This window comes from Castor canadensis, chromosome 6, assembly GCF_047511655.1.
Source record: "Castor canadensis chromosome 6, mCasCan1.hap1v2, whole genome shotgun sequence".
NCBI lineage: Eukaryota > Metazoa > Chordata > Mammalia > Rodentia > Castoridae > Castor > Castor canadensis.
The window spans coordinates 2,482,843-2,504,803 of NC_133391.1; the positions used below are offsets into that span (position 1 = coordinate 2,482,843).

General features: G+C 54.3%; 1 protein-coding gene across 2 annotated transcripts in view; it reads left to right on the forward strand.

Annotated features, from left to right (window-relative positions):
• Positions 1–21,961, forward strand: part of Sdk1 (sidekick cell adhesion molecule 1) — a 744,195-nt gene that overhangs the window by 696,291 nt on the left and 25,943 nt on the right. For both annotated transcript variants that reach the window (XM_074075462.1, XM_074075461.1), the window contains 5 exons: positions 9,572–9,687; positions 11,909–12,095; positions 13,660–13,797; positions 20,014–20,175; positions 20,877–21,002. In XM_074075462.1, coding sequence (XP_073931563.1) covers positions 9,572–9,687; positions 11,909–12,095; positions 13,660–13,797; positions 20,014–20,175; positions 20,877–21,002 — 729 coding nt within the window. The remainder of the gene's footprint in view (positions 1–9,571; positions 9,688–11,908; positions 12,096–13,659; positions 13,798–20,013; positions 20,176–20,876; positions 21,003–21,961) is intronic.

Genomic DNA, 21,961 nt, shown 5'->3' on the forward strand with positions numbered 1-21,961 from the left:
CTCGCTTGCTCGCCTGCCCAAGTATGGACGGACATGATTAGAAAGCCAGAGAAAGAGCGACCTTGGCGTGTAGCTCTGTGGCCGTGAGTGCTTAGCAGGCAGGAGGCCCTGGGTTCCATTGAGAGAGAGAGAGAGAGAGAGAGAGAGAGAGAGAGAGAGATGAGCCAGGACTCGCCTTGTCCCCACACCCAGAGGGGCCTGGCCACCAGCTGTGTCTGAGCATCTGAACGCCCAGAACTTGTCCCAGAGAGAGAAGGTGACTCGGCACCTATCGTCCCTCGGTGACACTTAGGCTGCTTGTGTGAGGTCGCTTTGGAAGACGGAATATCTGGAAACTGTTGGTTTTCTGTTCTTTCATTTTAGTTACTTAGTTAATTTATTTTGCAGTACCGGGGATTGAACTCGGGGCCTCAGGCAAGGGTTCTTTACACTTGAACCGTGCCCCTGGCCCACCTCTGTTATTTTTAAGGGTGAAAACGTGCCATGGAACGTGGGGTTTGGGGGCTTCTTTTGTTTTGTTTTGTTTTGTTACCTCTCCTGTAATACTCCCAGCTTTAATTACCGCTGGTTGGAATGAAAGAAAAATAACGCAGCGTCTGGCTGTCCCGGCTCCCCCTGGTGACAAATAAAGCCGTCCTACGCCCATTAAGTGAAATGGAAAGGATTCGAGGCTGTGTTCCTTTGACAATGTGTTTATAATGGAGAGAAAACGGCAGTTACTGGCGGGTAATTAGCACACAGGTCCTCCCACACCTCCCAGGACCGCACTGGCTGCCTGGGTGACCACCAATCTAGCGTACTGTGGTCACCTCGTGGGGACCATGGGCAGTTCCTAAGGCTCCAATGGCCACTGGTCTCCCCTGCCCATCCTGTGGGCAGTGCTGTGTGTTGGCAGGACGGAGCTGCTACCAAAAGTCCCCATCATCACTGGCGTCCCAGAGGGAGCTGCACAGAGGTGTCCTTGACCTCAGAGAGGCCAGCGTCACCCTTTATCACGAGCCTGGGAGCAGAGTTCCCTGGGCTCCTAACAGAAAGCACGCTCTGAAGCCACTGTCACAGTGGAGCGCTCCGGCCACAGGAGTGGCCTGTGCACGGGGCACCACTGCTGGGGAGCATTTCACGTGTCACCGGGACCTTCGCTGCCTCCTCTGTCCTTCCCATGAGGCCATGCGAGCCAGGCACCCGAGAGAGCAGGGGGCAGGAGAGGCTGAAGCACGTCTCCCTGTAAGAACTTTTTTAAAAAATAAGGAACAACCAAGTTGTCCTCACACGTCCCTCCTACACTCAGGGTAATGAGTGCCCCCCGCTTTCACTTGACCGTCAACGCTCCCCACCACCCCTTCCCTGTTATCTTCAAACAAGATTTGAAAGTCTGGCCCTGGCGCCAAAGCCAGCCCTTCGCCTGTTTTTGTAAACAACAAAAAAGGAAGAGAAAGCCACCCTTCCTCTGGAAAGACCCAGGCAGTGACTCTTCCAGCTGCTTTTGCCATAGGAGGCAGAGCTGAGTAGCTGTGACAGGCACCTTAGGTCCCTTGAAGCCAAAATTGCTACCTGGGCTTTATAGAAAAATGCTCCCCCTCCAGCCCTAGCAAAGCAGCTTAGAGTCAGACAGATCCAAGTTCAAATCCAGCCCATTCTGGGGCAAGCGTCTTAACCCAGGTGACACAACTTTCCAAGTCTTCCAAAGAGAACAAGATATTTCTCCAACAGCCTGGGTTTTGGGAACACAGCAGCAGAGGACGCAGTTACTATTAGGGAGTATGGGGGTTGTGTCGTGCAGGCTCTGTCGGTTATGAAGCCATCTTGGACTGTGAGGACCTGGGTCTCACTGGAATAGAAAACTCACTCTTCAGGCAAGGAACAAACACACAAAAAACACCCCTTACAGGCAGCAGAGCTGGTTTGAGTGGCTTTTAATTTTGCTTCCCTAGCAGCAAGAGATAACGGTGATTGAATAAATAGCACCAGGAGCCCGTAGAAGAGAACAAAGGTCGTTACTGGATAAAATCCAAGGCTAGACTTGTTCCACTATGGAGGGATGGGTTCAGAGCTAAGCTTTAAGGTTGAAATCCATGCAAGAAAAGTGCATTTGTGTGTTGCGTGGAGTCTGAAACTCCCTGGCCTCAACTTTCTTCTATTAAATCCTATTAAATCAAGTGTTTTGGCTGGGCACCAGCAGCTCACGCCTGTAATCCCAGCTACTCAGGAAGCAGAGGTCAGGAAGATCATGGTTCGAAGCTAGCCCAGGCAAATAGTTTGTGAGGGACTATCTCGAAAAAACACATCACAAAAATAGGGCTGGTGGAGTGGCTCAAGGTGAAGTACCCGAGTTCAAATCCCAGTACAGCAAAAAAAAAAAAAAATTGTTTTAAAGCACTATTTTTAAGCTGCTCCATTTCCTAGGATGTCTGATGCTGGGCCCTGTCTTACCAGCTAACACTTAACCTCCAAGACGACCAGAGGGAGAGAACCCACTACTGCTGCCATGGTTTGGATATGGCTTGGTCTCAGTGTGGTGATATTGGGAGGTGGAGCTTTTAAGAGGCGGAGCCTAGTGGGCGGTCCCTAGGTCAGCTGGGGGCGTGGCCTGAATGGGGACTGTGGGACTCCAGTCTCTGCTTCTGCCCATTGTCTGGCAGTTGCTGGGGACAGGCAAGGGTAGGTCCCTCAGCAGAGCCTGCCCCAGGACACTTAAAATCTCAGAATCTACACCTGTGAGCTACATAAACCTTTCTCTTTATAAAGTCAGGCAGCCTCAGGTGTTACGTGACAGCACCACACCTCTGCCGCCCCTGAATCCTTCAGCAGGAGGTGCCTACCTTTCCACAGGTGTCTGTGTGCTCAGCCAGAGCCCAGCGCTCTCATTAGCACCTCCCTGTGTGCTCGAGAGGCGCCTGTCACCAAACCCACTCAGCCAACCACCGCTCTGTCCCACCATTCTGTCCTTCTCGCCAGCACCACAGAGGCCAGGCACGGATTCTGATTTCCTGCACTGTTGACCCTTGGTCATGTGCTCTCACTGGAAAAGCCGCCAACATCTATGACCTGACTGCACCAAACACCAGCCAGTTTCTGAGTCCCCGTCCTGTGCACCAGCTGGGATATGTCAGTCGGCTGTGGCGCGTGGGGAGTTACCCTGTCTGAATACCGCACACAGCACACATTTCCACCTCCTGCTTCTGTGGATCGGGGTCTGGGTTCCGTGTAACTGAGTCCTCCTCTTTGGGGCTCTGGCAGAGGGTCAGCCAGGCCTGTGTCTTTGAAGGAACCCACCTCACTCATGTGGTTGTCGGCAGATTCCGTCCCTTGGGGGCTGCTGGCCAGAGGCCTCGCCAAGTTCCTGAGAAACGGGTCCCCCCCCAGCCCCCGTGCAGCATCTTACAACATGGCGGCCGGATTCATTGCCATGAGCTACCAGGGGGCCCAGGCCCACATAACTGAGTCCCAGCCAGCTCCTGTCTCATTCCAGAGAAGCAAGTTATATCCCAGCCCACACTGAAGGAGGTGACTTCCAGATTCAGGTCCCCGGGTCTGGAGGTCAGAAAGTTGTTGATCCATAGGAAAAAGAACTCAAGGGTGAGCAGGAGCAGGCTCGTTAATGGCAAGCAGGCCAAAAGTGCCTGCTCCAGATGGGAGGGCGGGCAGGATTAAGAGGGAGCCCTGCGCCAAGCTTCTCGGCACCTCAGGGTCGCACTGGGGTCTGTGGATGTGCGGATAGCCAGTCCTGGAAAGCTGAGTTAATGTGTCATTAACTTCCAGAGCCTGGGCTCTGTGTCACCAACTCCTCCTTCATGTCGGGTGGGGAAGTCCATCGCCTTGGCTGGTCACACCTGGACTGTCATTTGTTGCAAGCAGCAGGGGCCTCAGGTCTGCAAGACTGTCATATATCACAAGTTGTTCCATTAATGTGATTTTTGTTTTCTTTAACTCCAAGCCTTGGTTCTCAGCCAGGAGTTTTCCGAACTCTCTGCCTAACTCTTCATCAGAAGGTGGGACAGGGGAGGCGTGTTGGGTCACAGATGTTTCTGCCATCCACACGCTGCGTCAGTCATCACTTCGAGCCTCCACAGGGGCACAGGCCAGATGCAGCAGTGCCCACCCCATGCTGCCCGCCCAGCAGGCCCCTGGGACCACAGATAGCCCCACTTCTTCAGGGAACTTTGCTCAGAGCAAGACGTCTGGACCCCTCGCTCCCCTGACAGCACTTTGTTCCTTTTGGTATTTTTCCCCACTTCATGAATGATGAAACAGACTCAGAGGCACTCAATGGGGTACCCAGCGTCCTGAACCCAGGTCTGAAGATGGGGGCCTGGGGTTGCTCCCGTGACCTCCCCGGAAGCCTGCACTGCACTTCGTTCATGTTGGTGGGGTCGGTTTTCATCACTGGCCACCTGGCTTTTTTCCTGTGGCATCTGCTAGAGCAGTTTTCGGTTCTGGCTCTGCAGATGGAGGAATAAGATGAAGGATCAGGGGATTTGGAGCTCAGAGGAAAGGAGCGGGAGGGGGACATGCATGGCCTTCGAAGAGGCCGCTGCGGAAAACATCCCTCCCTCTGCAGGAAGGGACGGCTTGGAGCCAGGCCACTGAGGCTGGAATTTGGGTGTGTGATCTGGGGTGAGTTCACGTGTCTGGCGTTGGTCTCCTTGTCTGTGTGACAGGCGCGTGGACTGGCAGAGCTGCAAGGCTCGGGGGAGCAGGTGAACACAGGTAGGAGTCACCTGGTAGCAAACAGCACCAGTGTGCCATCAGCGACACCTCTGGACTCAGGCTGCTCAGGGAGGGTAGAAATTCCACCAAGGTGAGCTGGAGGTCACCCCCAAATTCTTCCCTTCTAAGTCCTGGAGAATTCTCGAGAGAAGGGGGCTGTGTTCCTCATGTGCAGTGCAATGCTGTAAGAGGTGGCATTTTTGCTTGGAATGGCCTTTTGTAAGCTTTGAAATAATCACTTTTTGGTGCCAACAGAAGCACTCATTTCCGCTGGAGGCTTCTGGAAGGCAGATAGGCACACAGGCCACCTGGCCCACCCAGGGCGCTGGGCCTCAGATGTCCTGTTCCAGGGTGGTCACAGCCCAGATGCTTTCATCCTGGACTCTGGCACCTGCCCGGCCACAGAGAGCTTGTGTCTCCTGCCTGGCCCACCAAGGCTCTGCCCTCTCCACTCGCTCACTTTCCTACACTGATGATGGCTGGCCTCCATCTCCAAATGGCTTGTCCCCAACTGAGTTGAGGCAGCACGCGTTCCACGTGACCCCCCTCGAAGCCCGGAAACTACGTACTTGTCTGGATCTGTACTGTGTCCCCACGTAGCCCTGCTCGGGGGAGCTGATGTGTTGGCACAGCTTGCTGAGAAAGCAAATTAGATCAGAGTACCCGATTCCTGCTGATTGCAGCACGGAGTCAGACACATCTGACCAGGAAAATGTAATCAAAATGAATCAAAGTGTAGACTTCCTTAAGGCACATAAAGAAACACTTATTCCCTTATAATAAACATTAACAAGGATCCAAATTATCAGTTTAAAAACCAGCTCTCCCCCAATATTAAATCACTAGGTTAGAAAGATTCGAAGTAGAAACCCAGTGTGGCCAACCTTGGTTCTAGTACAATCAGGAGCCCGAGTGACCAAGAGTGACTCAGCCATGGCAGAGGCCTTATAAACTGCAGTGGTGGGTGCCCAGCGTGACCAATGGTGACCCTAGCAATAGAAGATATTCTGTCGTCTTTCACATTTTTGTATCCACCGCCCCCATCAGCCCTAAGTCCAGGACCTGGCTAGCATTCAGGAAGAATCCAGCCAGGTTGGGGTGTGGACACAGTACCGCACGATCTCTGACACCCCCAGTGCATCTTCCAAGTCGCCTGCCCTCGACGGCCAGCCCCATCTCTGCTTCTTGCAGTCTCAGTCTCGTCAGTTCGAGACTGAGGCTCAGCCCCATGTGGGAGCAGCCAGTCCTGAGGCTCAGGGGACATCCTTCCCACTGCCGAGTTCGTGTCCTCAGCTCCGAGAGTTCCCTTGCTCTCTGGCATCCACTGCCCACCAAAGACACTCTGCAGCCACCCCCCTCCTCAGGGTCATTCCCTGACCCCAGGGGAGGTCACACATCGCCAACAGAACACATCTGTGGTGTATTCCTTCCTACCCACGTGTGACCTAAGATCATGTCCAACTCATAAATAGGCACGAGTGATAACAGTGTCATTACCGGAATAACAAAACTTGTCCAGTGTGGTCTCCCACAGTGTGTTTTGGTTCAAAGTCAGTCACAGGTACCTGAAACTACAGAAAGCAAAACTGCTGCTGGAGGCCTCCTTAACTCTTCCTTCCCACGGTGTGGGCTCTGTGTTGACTCATCTTGTCTCAGAGGTTGGGGTTTTTTGGGGGGAGGGGAAGCACTGGGATTTGAACTCAGGGCCTCACGCTTGCCAGGCAGATGCTCTACCACTTGAGCCACTCCACCAGCCCCTTCTTGGTGATAGTTTTTTTTTGAGATAGGGTCTCAGGAACTGTTTACCTAGGCTGCCTTTGAACTGCGATCCTCCTGTTCTCTGCCTCCTGAGGAGCTGGGATTACAGGCGTGAACACCAGAGGTTCTTAAGCACCGAGGTGAGTGCCGGCCCCCAAGGGCGGCAGTGCGGAGCCCAGTTGCAGCCCAGGTCTGCCCCTGGGTCTGACAGGATGTGGAATCAGGGACAACAAGCCAGTGTAAATGTTGGTTTGGGTTTTTTGCTTTGGCAGTACTAGGGGATTGAACCCAGGCCTCATGCATCTGTCTACCACGTGAACCACACCCAGCCTCTTTTCATGTTGGTTATTTTTGAGATGGGGTCTCACTTTTACCCAGGCCACCCTGGACCTCTGTGCCTCTATTTGTACTTCCCTGTGTAGCTGGGGTGACAAACACATGCCATCTTGTCCAGCCATTGGTCCAAATAGGGTCTGTGAACTTTTTCCCCTTGATTGCCCTGAAACCATGATCCTCCCAATCTCTGTCTTCTCAGTAGTGAGGATTACAGGCGTAAGCCACCGTGCCCGACCCAGTGGCTGCTTCTTGACTCAGCTGAAGCTGACGGCCACTTGGGGACACTGAACCTGCCCGAGGGTCCCGCGTGACAGACAAAAGAGCCTCCCTAACTGCTGTGTGGGGTTTCCCTGTCAGCACCCACCTGTCCCTTCCCAGCATGGGGACAGTCACACTACAGCCTGGCTCTGCCGATAGCACCCAACTTTACAAGGCTTCCCATTTCAGCCGGCCAGAATTCCAGAACAGTCCAGAAACCTGTGGAATTCCACTACAGCCGTGTCTGTTACTGGCTGGGCCAGGTCTCTGTCCAAGGCCTGGCAGCACTCTGGCGAGGCTGAGGAGCCATCCCACCAAGGACCGGGAGTGGCCCGGCTTGGCCTGGCTTTGACAGCCTGGCTCCGTTGCCTTTCAGCCCCACCTTTAAAGCTGCAGGTATGCACCTATAAATCAGCAGATGCCAGAGACGGCTGGATGCAAATGCTTTTCAAAAATAATTTCATGCATAAAAAAAACACAATACCGCTCGTCATGTGTTCCTAAAACCACCAACGTTGAGCTGGAGGAACAAAAGCTAACAGCTCAGCCCGTAGTCCACCCAAGGCTCCCGGCCACACACCCTTTACTGGAATGAAGGTGGCATCGGGAGCCATCAGGGCTTCCTGAAAGTCCAGGTCTCCCATCAGGCTACAGCCCAGCAGCTTGCAGGAGCCAAAAAAAAAAAGAAAAAATTAGCCCTCAAAGCAGACAGGCCTTGCGCTGGGTTACATACATTTACTTCTCTTTCTCTGCGTGTGTTGTCCACAAAGTCCATTTGTTCCCCACGGTAGTTGTATTGCATGGAGCTCTGTGAGCGTGAGCCGTGCTCCGGCACAGCTGGCAGGTGTGTGGGAACAGCACACGTGCCTGGGCTGGCTCCAGGGGACTTTGTCGAGCCTGTGTCCCCACCCTGGCCAGGAGGCACGGGGGACTCCCGACCATGAGGCTCGCCTGGAAGGCACGCACTCCACCCCTCGTCCCTGCAGACAGACACCTGAGGCCAGGGCTCTGATGGCTGAGGATTTAGCCACGTGTGTGAAAAGGAAGTGGCTGGAGGGGTTCCTAGCTGACGCAGTTCTGTCTTCCCCATTTTAATTGTACAACTGGAATTTTGCAGGAGAGTTGCCCATGGCAAGCAGGCAGAAGACATTAACTTTATTTATGTTTTAGATTTAAATGTGGCTGTTAAAATTCCTCCAGTTAGTTTTGATTGAATTGTTTTTTTGTGTGATTCTGTTGTTTAATGGAGCGGTAAATAAGAATTTCTGATAATGAGGCCCAGCGTCTGTCACAACAACCTGGTGTGGGCTATTAACATTTCCATTAGCGCAGGGTGGGCACTGATAGCACAGAAGCCACACAGTTAGAACAAAATAAATAGTTGATGTCGGGCTGAGCGGCTGTTAATTACTATTTTATTCTACAGAAAGTGAGGAGGGGGCCGCCAAGAAGGGAAAACTTCCCAGGCAGTTCTCTTCCCCAGGGGAGCCTGCGAAACAGGCCATGTCTCTGGACAGTGACTGTGTTGTGGCCTCCATTTGTGACCTACTAACAGACCTGAATCAAAAGGCAGCCACTGCTCCTAGGCCTGGTTCCCCAGAGCCAGACCCCCAAGATGAGTCCTCACTGCTCCCCAGGGTCCAGCCGGCCCAGGTGGGACGAGGGAGAAGCAGCTCCCGGAGGTGGAGAACAGATCGTCCTGAGGAAATGCCCAGAACATGGCGTGGGCTGGCAAACACAGAGGACAGCCGTGTTCCAGAATGGCCATGTTAGGGGTGGGGTCCAGCCACACCATCCTCATCAGTCACCTGTCTTTTGCCCTCTCAGTGTGCCTGTGACAGGGAGGACTTGGCACTCAAACTCGTACTCAGAGCCAGCCTCGGAGGGACGTGGATCCATGTTCCCAGAAACCCAAGTCCCTGTCCACCTGGAGGGGCAGCTCTGTCTGCAGACTGGCTTCGTCTCCAACAGAGGGCTTCATCACGGGTCTCCTGAACTTGTCATGGCAACACAGCTGTCTCCATTCTCTGTCACCTCTATCTGAAACTCAGCATCCCTCCAACCAGGGGATGTCGTAGGTCCCAATGCACCCCCCAGCTACCCCTGGGTCCTCTTGTCACCATCCACTCATCCCCCAGCCCTGGGAACACATGGAACACACACTATATCATATTTATCTTCTAATACTCAGATACGCTGTATCTCAGGGGAATCCCTTTGCTTTGTCATTCCGTGTATCTTGTGTGCATTTAAGAATCTTCTGAGAGGTCTGTAGCCTTCTCTGGCATGAAGAGCTAAGGGTTGTAGAGACACAGCACGGAGCCCAGCTAGGAGTGTGCCCAAGGCCTCCCACACCGGGTGATGTCCAGGACAGAAGCTCTCTTGCTGTCCACCGTGGAATTAGGACTTGTGTGAATCCTAGTGTGTGTGCATTGGGAGCGGGGGGTGCATCCCAGCCGGTTGGCTTCTGGGGGGACATGCAAGTTACCCATGTGTGCCATTCTTTCCTCAGCCCCAGCAATGGCCCCGCAGAATATCCAGGTGACCCCAATGACAGCCAGCCAGCTGGAGATCACGTGGGAGCCACCACCCCCGGAGTCTCAGAACGGGATCATCCAGGGGTACAAGGTAAGCTCTAGAACACAGCTCTGTCCTCCAGGTCACCTGTGCCCAGTGTGAGGCCCGAGGGCTTTGCTGCAGGGCTGGCCATGCCCCAGGGTGACTCACAGCGTCCACTGACTTCCTGTCGTGGACACACAGCAGCCTAGAGCAAGCCCGGCTGGGCCACGCATGGGGATGAAAGCCACTTGGTGTGGGGCGGGATGTGTGGCCAGCACAAAGTCACCGCACGAGGGGCTCAGCTCACCCAAAGCTACTCAGGGCCCTGCCACCCCTGTAGCCACAGCAGTTGGCCTGGGGATCCCCTGTCCCTCCCACAGCCACCACGGCCTGCCTAGGGGGCCTAAGGTCTTCCTGTGCCCGCTCCAGAGTCTCTGGCAAATTTGCTTAGTGACAGGAAATGGGGTGTCCTCCATCCAGCACTGGATCACCACTGGACGTCGAATGGGTTCCCCTTCTGTAGGTCTGAGACTTGCTCACGTGGTGGGGTACAGAACCCCACCATTGGAACCACCAGACTAAAATGCACGGGACCCATGTTAGCTGAATGCTCATAGCTGGAAGCGGCTCTGAGATGTTGGTGGCATCAAGGAAAGCATCAGAGAGCAGTAATCATGCAGAGTTGATTTATCTGGAGGGTATCGAGCGCCACGCTGTCACCTTACACACACGAAGATCTTCCTGCTAGGAGAGGTCAGGAGCCCAAGGCATGTGCAAACCACTCAGTTCTCCATGAGAAAGGCCCCTGCCCTTCCCAGAACTGATTTCCTCGCCTGGCCTGCCTGGAGCCCCAGCCGATCAGTTATCAGCTCCTCTCGGCTAGCCTGCCCCAGTGACTGCCGGCCCAATTAAATGTCCATTTGGAAATGATTTTTGTAGGTGTTTTATGAAAATTGATACCTTCCTCCATGGCACGGCTGTTAGAGTGATTAACGAGGTAATGGGAGTCCTGTGAGCTTAGAGGCAAGGTGCTATTTGTGTACGTCCAAAATGCGTTGCCTCATTTCCTTAACGATAAAGACATTGAACCTGGTTATCGATCTCAAGTTAGCCAGGCCTGTGTGAGGAGAGGGTATTCCTTGGTCAGCTCTGTAGGCAGATGTGTATGTGACTGAAGTCACATTGTTGATCCCCTGTTGGATCTGCTCCAGCTTAGGTGTGACCTCCCGTGAGCCTGCAAGGCGGGATGCTGGTCCCAGTACGCTGATCCCGTGGCCTGGCTCTGGCTCAGGCCTGCAGAGCCAAGGGGGTCCTCCAGCCAGTGTTGTCCTTTAGGCAGTGCAGCTGGCACAGGCTGGGGCCAGTAGCTCCTGGCCAGCTGTCTGGAAAACAATTCTGGCAACCAATTCAAATCTTTGTGCTTGGGTGTCAGGTTCACCTGTGAGCATCTCCAAGCTAAAGGAGAAAAAAATGCTACTTAGCTCCTCTCCTCCTAAGCACGGGGCTTCCCAACCAGTTCTGAGTTTATCATAGGTCTCCTTGCTCTGGCTTTTGGTGTTTTAATTTACCAACTATTTTTGATCAAAACCTTAGATGTTGCTGGGTATGTATGGTGGCTCACATCTATAATCCCAGCTGCTCAAGGTGGTAGAGATCAGGAGGATTGCAGTGCAAGGCCAGCCCAGGCAAAAAGTTAGCAAAACCCTATCTCAAAAGACAAACAGGATGTGATGACCCATGCCTGTAGTCTTAGCTGTGTGGGAGGTGTGTGTAGAAAGATCACAGCTCGGACAAAAACGTGAGACTCTGAAAAATAACTGAAGCAAAAGGGCCGGGGGTGTGGCTCAAGCGGTAGGGCGCCTGCGCAGCAAACCCAGTACTGCCAAAACAACAACAAAGACTTTCGATGCTGGGTTTGAACAAAATGTGGGGTGGGGGTAGGAGTCCGGGGGCCTGTTCAATCCACAGGTGGAGCAGGGGCTAGACAGTGGGTGGTCCTCCTTCTCTCCAGAAGACTGGGAGACAGGACAGAGGCCCTTGGGAAAGTCACCAGCAGGGCCAGCCCCGCAGTACAGCTGGGGAAAGGATTCCTCCCACCCCAGGCCCCACCTGGCTCTCAAACTCTGAGCGGCGCAGAAACACTGAGCATTGCCCAGGTTGCCAGCAGCCCAGAGCCCCCATCCACAGCTCTGGCCTTGCTGCTCCCTGGCTCCTGGGGGACAGCGAGTCCCTGCCCATCCCTGGCACAGCCGCCCCGTGGCTTACCCCCAGCCTCTTCCCCTCCTGACAGATTTACTACTGGGAGGCAGACAACCAGAACGAAACAGAGAAAATGAAGGTCCTCTTCCTCCCTGAGCCCATGGTGAGACTGAAGAATCTTACTAGCTACACCAAATACCTGGTCACCATCTCTGCCTTCAACGCTGCAGGTGACGGGCCCAAGAGTGACCCTCGCCAGGGATGCACCCATCAGGCTGGTAAGTAGGTGGCAGGGGGACTGGGCGGTGGGGGGGGGGGCTTGGTTCCATTCCCGTAGGTCGCGTTTGGACCAGTTTTGAGACAATCAACCCATCCCTGTCACCTCCCATTGTCCCGGATCCCCCAGGCAGAAAGAACCACCCTTCCTCTCGGTCTCCACAGCTCTCTGATCTGTCTGTCCCGTGGTGTAAGTCCCACTTGGAGCTGGGAACATGGGGAGTCAGGATGGGTGTGACTCGTGGGTTCCCAGTGTCTGGCCTCACCTGGGCCACGTGGTGCTGAATCACAGCAGTGTGTTTTCTCGGGAGCCCTTGAAGGTTCCACAGGGAGGGAGGGTCTCGTGACACACAGTGCCTTCTCCTAGGAGCTGCCCCACCGTGGGACCAGCTCCTTGTGCACTGAGGCCAGTCCTCAAGGCCGGTGCCCCTGGGTTTGGGGCCCAAGGGAAGGAGCAGCCTGGCAGCTTTCCTGAGCCACACGGCGCAGGACAGTCCCAAGGACATCCCACGTGCTGATGGGGTCCTCCCGGCTTGAGGCTCCATCCCAGGCACAGGTAGCATGTATGCCGTTCATCTCATAACCTCTCGTGACCTGGACAGCCAAAGTACCCCCAAGAAATGATGGCCTGGCCTTGGGTCCTGGGGCTGTCAGCCCTTTGTACCACCTGGGAAACCTAAGACCAGGAAGGTGAGGTTTGGGCTCCCCGATGTCCTGTGGGCTTAGTCCACTGATGCCCACACAGGTGACCACTGGTCCCAGCACCCAACATCACATCCCATGAGATGACCACGACCAAAGAGCACTGGCTGCTTCCTTCCAGCCTCATTCAGTGCCCACGGGGGCTGGTTTTAGATGTAAGCTGCAAGGACAGGAGTAGACTTGTGACACAGACGGCAGGGGTTGGGGCCAAGTCAGGACATTGTGGCCGGGCAGGTCATGGGACTGAAGGACCCAGGGATGGGAGAGGAGCTGAGCACGAGAGGCCAGGCAGAGGAGACCAGGTCCCCACCCAGAATGTCAGGTGGGATTGACCCTGTGCGTCCACCTGCACACAGCCCGGGCAGAGGGCACGGGAGCAGGCCCCATATCACCCCTGGCCGTACTCTGACTTTCTGCATCTACCAGCAGCCCCCGTGACTCAGTTAGCCTCCTCGCACAGCCCGGCAGCGCTGGGCTCCCGTGGGAGAAGAGGGATGGGGAGAGGCCCTGACCACAGGCAAGAGCCTCCGAACCTTCCAGCAGCCATTGGCAACAGCACCACCTGGATCTCCTTTTCTGTCACCATCTATTATTCACTGTGACGCCTTTGTCACTTTGCCTCTCAGGCTCCTTTGTGTTAAAACTGTCATTCCCCCCCCCCCGCTCTGCTGGGGAGGGCCTGTGTTTCTGATTGATCCGTGAAGTTCGGAGGTGACCAGTGAGACTTCTTTCCATCCTGTGACATTTCGACTGGGTTGAAAATAACACCTTCTGCCACTTTCTGTTCTGTGTGGAGGTGCAGACGTGCGTGTGCGTGTTGCGATCCGTAAAAGTGCCACAGTGAAAGTCACTTTGTGCTTCCAGCTCCCGGGGCCCCCAGCTTCTTGGCGTTCTCAGAAATAACCTCCACCACGCTCAACGTGTCTTGGGGGGAGCCAGCAGCGGCCAACGGCGTCCTGCAGGGCTACCGCGTGGTGTACGAGCCCTTAGCACCCGTGCAAGGTAAGACCCGGGGACGCCGCACTCCACGCCCCTTGTTTTCAGGTGAAGAACCTTCCAGAAACTCAGAAGGTGAAGGGGTTCTGAGTCTGGCATGACCTTGCCATGACCATGTCATTCAAGTCCCCTGACCTAGTGTCCAACACCCAGGACACTCCTCTCCTCTTCCTCCCAAGGCATCTGTTGTCATGGTCACCGGCAGACACCACCCTGAGGTCCACGTGGACCCACGTCCGCTGTGTTGGCTCTCCGGAAGCCATCAGCCTCCCTGGCGAGGGCGACAGCCTCTAGGCAGCGCCCTGGCACCTCCCCATTCAGGCCCTTATACGGATATTTCGTAAGCACCTGCTGTGTACCAAATACTGTTCTAGAAGCTGAAATCCATGGACCCAGGAGCGCAAAGGCCTTTGCTGACTTAGCATCAAGACCCTCTCTCTCTCGGGTCTAGTGAGTTTATATTGCAGAACAAAGAGGCAGCATGCACTTAATTACAGCAACAAGCAAATGTGTGACGGTGACGGCTGCTGTGAAGAAAGGTGCAGGATGGTGAAAGTGTCTTGGCCACTGGAAGAGCCCAGGGTGTCCGTAAGGACCGGAGGTGCACACACCAGAGGGAAGACGGCTCAGTGACAGCAAAGGCCCCAGGGAGGCAGGACTTGGTGTCACCCCTGTGGCCAAAGCTTCGTGAGCCAGCAGAGCAGGCAGCAGGCCGGTGTGCTGCTGTACTTTCCAGGAGCGAGGGGACTTGGCTTCTCCAGGTGCCCCTGGCTAAACGCCGTAGCAGGAAAGGAGGTTACCTCTTAGATCAGTCAGGGGCCGACCCTTTGGAGGTCAGGGAGAAGGTTTAAACACGGAGGAACTAGAGAAGTCAGGACACAGGCCGAGGACAAACAGATGGGCCAGAGGGTGGAACGCAGGTGGTTTGGGGGAATGGGTGGTGGGGTCCCCTGGGGGTGAGCAAGGAGGGTGGCAGGGCTGCTGTGGCCATCGAGGAGGGGCTGCTGGTGGGGAAGGGGCTGGTTGGTGTTTTGAAGGTAGAACAGACCCAGGGACAGAGGTCAAGGCCAGGAGAGGAGCCAGGGAGTGGCTGAGAAGCGCTCTTACTCACCCGGCAGCCACCCACGTGCCTGCTACGTCCAAGTGTCGCTCTCTCTGGAGTTGTAACTCCTTCTGTGGCCCCCTCTCTTGTCCACTGGAGTACCATGTGCCCGTCCACTGAGGTTTCTGGGGACATTTCTTTCTCACCCCGATGGCCAGAGACAAAGTCCAGCTGTCTCTGCCCCACTCCATCCTATAATACTCCCAGACTGTAAAAATTATAGATTATTTAATGTCTAGGAGGAAAAACTATAACCACACATCAAATGATATTGGCTCTCTGTTTAAAGCAGTGATAAAAGCTTCCTTTTAAACAAGCACGTTCCAATGAAGCGGTTGATTTGAAGAGCAACGTGTAAGCCCTAGATTTTATTTCCCCCAATCTAAGGTGCCAATGACTATAAGATTCATCATTGTTTTATGGCATGCTAAGAAAGAAAAAATTGCTCCCATAAACTATGGCCCAACACCTTCACATCGTGAATTCTGAGCTACATTCCAAATCAGAGATGTGAAAATGTAAGGAAGAAAACCACCAAGCACGCCGAGTCAATCAATGAACCTAGGTAAATAACAGAGGAGGTGATCTGTGCATACGGTTTGCAGAATCTAACTGGGCACTGGAGGGACATTGATTGGCGGCCCCTACCTGCCCAGCTGTGTTACTTACAGAGCCAAGTGCTGTTTGGGAGCAGGTGGTCTGGATGGCGCTGCCTTTGTAGTCCTGGGACAGATGCCCGGACACCTGCCCATCCATCTTTCTCACACAGTCAGCAGGGACTTTTCAAAGATCGTCCAGTTTGCTCAGCAGTGCTCCCTTCCTTTCCCTGACGCGTGTACACACATGCACGTGCACACATAAAACACACGTGTGCACACGCAGGCTGTGTAACAGGAGCCCATGTGACAAACACCTGTTGAAGAGATTTCCCAACCAGACCAGTCAAATGAGAAGTCATTGTCAGAATCGCGATGATGGACCCCGAATCCTTTCTACCCAAAGCTATTTTGAGGTTTTGGATTCTTCGTCCAATAAGTGACAGACTAAGCTGCCCGTCCTATGTCCCAGGCCTGCAGGACCACTTGGACAGGGGCCCCCTGGTGTGCACCCTGGGCTCCCCGGGCTCCCCAGTGCTGCAGCTCTTAGTCTGGTGCCACTACTCGCTCTCCCAGCGAGACCGTTCCGTGGGTCAGTGGAAAATCCACCCCAAGGGGACCTGACGCTCTCTGTGAGCTCACATTTCTGCTCCCAGGGTTTCTACAACCTCCCACACGCCAGCCTCCCGGCAGAGGAGGACCCCACGCTGCTGGCCTTCCCTGTGTGGCCGGGGTTGCAGTTTCTGGTGCGTTTTCTCCCAGTTTTGCATCACTGGGAAAGTCAGAGCTTTCGGACGTGTGGTGCTAGACAGCCATGCTCGTGGTCAGCACGCTGGTGGCTTTCGGACACGCTCCCTCCAGTGACAGGGAGGCTAACCTAACGGCACAGTCACGACCACCCAGCACCATGTGACACACGTGCCATCCCTTACCCTCAGTCCACACCGAGCTATTGTCTTGATTTGCATTTTGCACACTTCGATCCTGGGCTTGGAGCCTTGAATTCATTTGCTCTGCACCTGCATTTCAGCACCAATGAAGAGAAGCAAGATTTGAACCCAAGTGATCTAATTCCACCGCTTAGGAGAGGGAGAAAATGTCACAGGTGAGCGTCAGAGACGGAGGGTTCACTAAAGCCACCTCATATTCCAGACAGAGTGCTCACTGCACAGCCAGGTGCAGGCTTGTCACCTTCCGAGTGACAGCAGGTGCAATCACTTCCATCAGAACCACTTTCACCTCTGTTCACAAGTGCTGGGACCGACTGTCACCAGCACTGTCAGTTGAGAGGTAGCTGCTTCACCCTGCCCACTCCGGCTGCTGTGCTCTGGGCTGGGGCGGGAGGACGGTGAGCTCTTTGGCTCTGTGGTCCCTCGTTCCTTCCTTAGGATCTCGGCACAAGTAGCTCAAAAAGAACAAAAAACCATCTGGGTCCCTGGATTCTGACCCATTGCCGGCCTGGGCACATCCCCATCCCTGCTGCCCGGGCATCCAGGCTCAGCTGGCCAGCTACCCGGTGGCTGGTGGTGGGAACGGCCCGGCCCGCCTGCTGGCCCAACAAGGCTGCCTCCAAACAGCACTCGAACTCAACTCCAGGGCTCCCAGCTCCACCCCTACGCCCTGTCTCTGCTCCAGCTTGGGAGTAAAGCTGGCTGCCCTCCCCATACCACAGACCAGGTGCAGGGAGGACAGGCCTCAGGACAGATGGCCTTTGAGTGAGCTGTGACCACTCCTTGGACTTTCCCAAGGGAGCCAGGAGAGCAGCTGCATCTCAGAGGACCGTCCGTGTTTCTAGACGCCTCATAGATGCTGTCCTCTTCCAGAGACATGACTGCAAACGAAACGAACTCACCAGGCCTCTGTGGGACACCAAAATTACGTTTGTCACCTGAGGTAAGGGTGGTTCTCTTATGAAGACGGTGACAGACAGGAGAGCCATGTTTACACAAGCGTCTGTGTGACTGGCGGGATATCTAAGTATGGTTTAGAGACAAGAATCTTTACATTGTGGTAAAGATGGCTTTAAAAAAGAAAGAAAGAAAGAAAAAGCAAAAGGCCCGACAGAGATCTCACCTGGTCGTGACTGCGGGGCTGTCTTCCTGGGGCAGGCCAAGAAGAGCACAGCCTGTACCCCGTGCTGTTGGTCCCCGGGGTCACTCCATCAGGGAGACAGTCCTGCTACCTCCTATGTGCGGAGATGTGGCCACGGTCATCCTGACCAGCGTCCATCACCATCGCCACAGGGGCACCCCTCGAAGGTCCCCAGATGGCCACCTCACTGGAGCCCCAGCCAGCAGAGCACCACGCAACATGGCGCCCAGAGCACCCGGTCGCCTGCAGTCCTGGGCCCTTCCAGCACTGAGCCGCGTTCGGGGCATCTGATTTTATGGCAGAGCTATTTTTATGTTTTTTTTAAAATGTTTTAAACAGTACTTTATGGGATTGCACCCTGAGGCTTCGGAGTGTAGGGCATGGTTTCATAATTGAGTAAATAAAATAAAATTCTGACACACTTGAGAATGGCAGGGAGGCCAAACTGGCTGGCCCTCCTGGTGGGATCGAATTTGCAAAATCTGTACGTGGGTTTGTTTTTGCTCCAGGGAGAACGGAGGCAGTTTTTAACAAGAAAGAAAAAAATAAGTGTGTGTGGGGGGTGAGTTTTTACCAGAATAACTTTACCTCTGGCAGGACCCAGCTCGATGGCAGGTGAGAGCCACAGTCACCGTGTACCACGGTCATTCCTGAGCACATGTAAGGTTGGGGTCTTCTGATTCTCTGGGCAGAAATGGCTACATTTTTCTAAATAATATTGATGTGTAGTGTCAACAAAAAGCAGCCCAAATCAATCTGAAATAATTTGGAAGAAAATAGTGTTTCTGAATGGATTTGACAATAAACAGCAGACAAGCTCCAAGGCATTTCAGACTTCTTGAAGATGAGGGAGATTTGACCTGACGGCTTTGACTGGTGGATTTGTTTTGCAATAAGAAGCACTTTGTGTGGCGTCTGAGACAGATCGCTGTGGTCTTGGAGGGGCTGGACAGCAACATGCGTCCTCCAATGGCGAGGCCAGGTCACCCCAGGGTGACAGGGACAGCAAGGCTGAGCAGCAGGACCAGGACAGGAAGCGCCCACCAGGTTCAGCTCTTCCCTGTGTTCACAGCTCTGCTGGGCAGCACCCTCCTGTAGTCCCAGAAATGCCGGGCAGCTCTGCAAGGTCCACAGTAGAGAATTTATTTAGCTATTTTAAAAATATACTATTTTCAAACTTACTTAACCAAAGAGCCTCCTGTTCTCCTTCTGGGAAACACTACATTGCTGTCATTCTTAGTGTTTGTCCTCCCTCCCCCCACCCCCGTCTCCCCACCAGATGTTAAATCTTAATTTTCTCGTTATTCAGTAACCTTCCTCACCATGGTTTCACTTTCTGCACCTGCACTTACCCAAGGGCAACCTTGGTTAGAAAATGTTAATCCCAGAAAGAGACAGTGTGAAGTTTTGTCGTGTGAGTAGCGTAGTAAATCGAGCTTTGATCTCTTCAGTACCTGGGGAGTCCATCGTTGTCTTCCCACTGGGATGTCAATCACCCCTTCGTTCCCCTCAGCGTATCCCTGTGATATACGCTACCTGCCCGGTAGTCACTTGGTTAGTCACTCAGTTATCAGGTCAGCTGTCTCAGTGTCATAGGCCTGTGTTCAAGTAATCCTGTTTTACTTGCTAATAACCCCAAAGTTATGACATGAAACCTGGGGGACAGATTAACTGGGACTGTGTGACAAGGCCGTAGGGCACTGAGGTGAAAACCTAGTATGTCTAGGGTTTGGGACCACATGCAGTGTCAGGCACACACTGAGGGTCTTTCTCCGTATCCCCTGGGAATAAGGGGCCTTCCGTGCCCAACACAGCCTGCAACAGTTCTGCCACCTCACAGTCACACATTTACGTGTGGAGACCGGTCTCTGCGTCCCCCTAGTTTTCAATCAAGGATCAGTACTCACTGTGACGACTCAATGTCACCACAGGTGACATTGTCACAAGTTGTCTGAGGCCTACAGGTCGCTCAGTGAGACCCCAGATCTTTTATGGAGGCAGGGGAAGCCCACAAATCCTGCAGCCCTTTCCTGGGGAAAGGTCTGTCAGCTGAATCCAGCATTTCCCTCCATCTTTCCCACACGCTTTACTTCCGTGTGATTGAATCGGGACGCTCAAAGTCACCTACACAGGCGTCACAGGACTCTGCATATCTCAGGGCCACTGGGAAGGGGACCCTGCGCGGAAGCCCAGCCTGCAGTCGTCGTCCGCCCCCCCTCCCGCCGTGAGGCCGGCGCCACCTCTGTGTTGTGGGCTTTGGTTCTTAGGCTTTACCTACACTGATCAGGGCTGGAAAGTGACCACGGTCACCTAGTTGTAAGAACGACGTCCTTGGCAAGCCACAGGGGCTGTGTTCTCGTCACAGCACGTCAGACAGTGCCCGAGTGCTTCTCGGAGCTTAGCCCTTCCCGTCTCTGCCGTTGGCTGTTCCAGGAGTGAGCAAGGTGGTGACCGTGGACGTGAGAGGAAACTGGCAGCGCTGGCTGAAAGTGAGAGACCTCACCAAGGGCGTCACCTACTTCTTCCGTGTCCAAGCCCGGACCATCGCCTACGGGCCGGAGCTCCAGGCCAACGTGACGGCCGGGCCAGCCGAGGGTAAGTGGGGCCCCGAAGACGGCACCCTGCCATGCTTTGTGGAGCTGGGGGTTCGTCGGCGTCTCTGGAGAGACTCAGGGGTGTTTTGACGATGAGGGATGGCGAACTTCCACAGGTGCCTCCTTGCCCGTAGATGGGCACGATCTTAGGTGTTGAGCAGGTCATGTTTTGACTTCTGGAAAGAAACTTGGGGGGCGGGGAAATAAGCGAATTCAATTTTCAAAGTAAAATAAGCAAATATTCAAGTATTCACGTCACTAGGAAGGACCACGTGACTTCCCACTTGGCAAACTCTTGGGTCTTTGTTTAGACTCTGGCTACACGCGGACAGCAGGCCAGTATTTGGGGAGCACTGCTGGACATTGGGGTCTTTGCACCCTTTCTTCCTGTCCTCTGGTCTCCTACTGCTTTTAAGATGAAACCTCTGGGACCAGGTGTGGTGGTGCACACCTATAATCCCAGCTACTCCTGAAGTGGAGATGGGAGGATCTGGGTCTGAGGCCAGCCCAAGCATAAATGGGAGGCCCTGTTCAAAAATAACTAAAGCAAAAAGGGCTGGGAGAATGGCTCACGTGATAAGAGCATCTGGCTAGCAAACGCAGGGCCCTGAGTTCAAACCCCAGTACCACCGCCAAAAATAAAAAAGTGAAACCTGTGGTGTGTCCGTCAAAGCCAAGGTCTACCTCCTCTTTTTCCCACAGGGTCTCCAGGGTCTCCAAGAGATGTCTTGGTCACCAAATCTGCCTCTGAGCTGACCCTGCAGTGGACGGAGGGAAACGCAGGCAGCACACCGACCACAGGCTACGTCATCGAGGCCAGGCCTTCAGGTGGGGCAGCGGGGCCTGGGGGACCGAGCACTGGTGTCTCGGCCAATCTGGAGGTGGTGGTGCGGGGGTCTCAGGACCGGAGCCCCTTGGCCTCCTCCTCTCCCTGTGTTTCCCCAGTGGGGCAAGGCAGGACCAGGGGTCCGAGGACAGGTCAAGCTCGCAGCGTTGTTCCCACTGCTTTAGCTGCAGGAGGGTGGTAAGACTGTCCTCAGAAACGTGTAGACGGGAGGTGAAGACCACGTAAAGGCATTTCAGCCGGGTGCCGCGGCTCACACCTGTAATCCCAGCTACTTGGGAGGCTGAGATTGGAAGGTTAAAGTTCAACCCCAGCCCAGGCAAACAGCTCCCGAAACCCCATCTCCAAAATAACCAGAGCCGAATGGACTGCAGGTGCGGCTCAAGCCGTAGAGCGCCTGCTTTGCCAGTGTGAAACCCTGAGTTCAAACCCCAGTCCCACCAAGAGAGAAAAATTGGACATCTCGGCCCATCGGGAAGGTGTGGGGGCCCTGCCGGCGGCCTGTGCAGGAGCCAAGTTCACCTCCATCGACAGAGCCCAGCTGGACCGCTTAGGACCTGAAAAGGAGGTCCAGCTCCATCCCCAACCTGCCCGGGAAAGACTCGCTCACCTTTCCTTCTGTTTGTTTTTTTTAACCCTCTTTACTTTTTGAAATGAGACATGTCCCCTGTACGTCAGTGGGACTCATCGTGATATTTCTGCACACACGTAAAGCGTGCACTGACCACATTCAATCCCCCTTCACCCCCCACAGGAATCACTATTGTACGTCAGGTTGACTTTCTTTCCAGGCACTGGATTTGAACTCAGGACCTCACACTCACTAGGCAGGCGCTGTACCTCTTGAGCCACACCATCGGCCCTTTTGCTCGGTTATTTTAGAGATGGGGTCTCACTTTTGGCCCAAGCTGGCCTAGACCGATGCTTCCTGCTGTCACTGTTG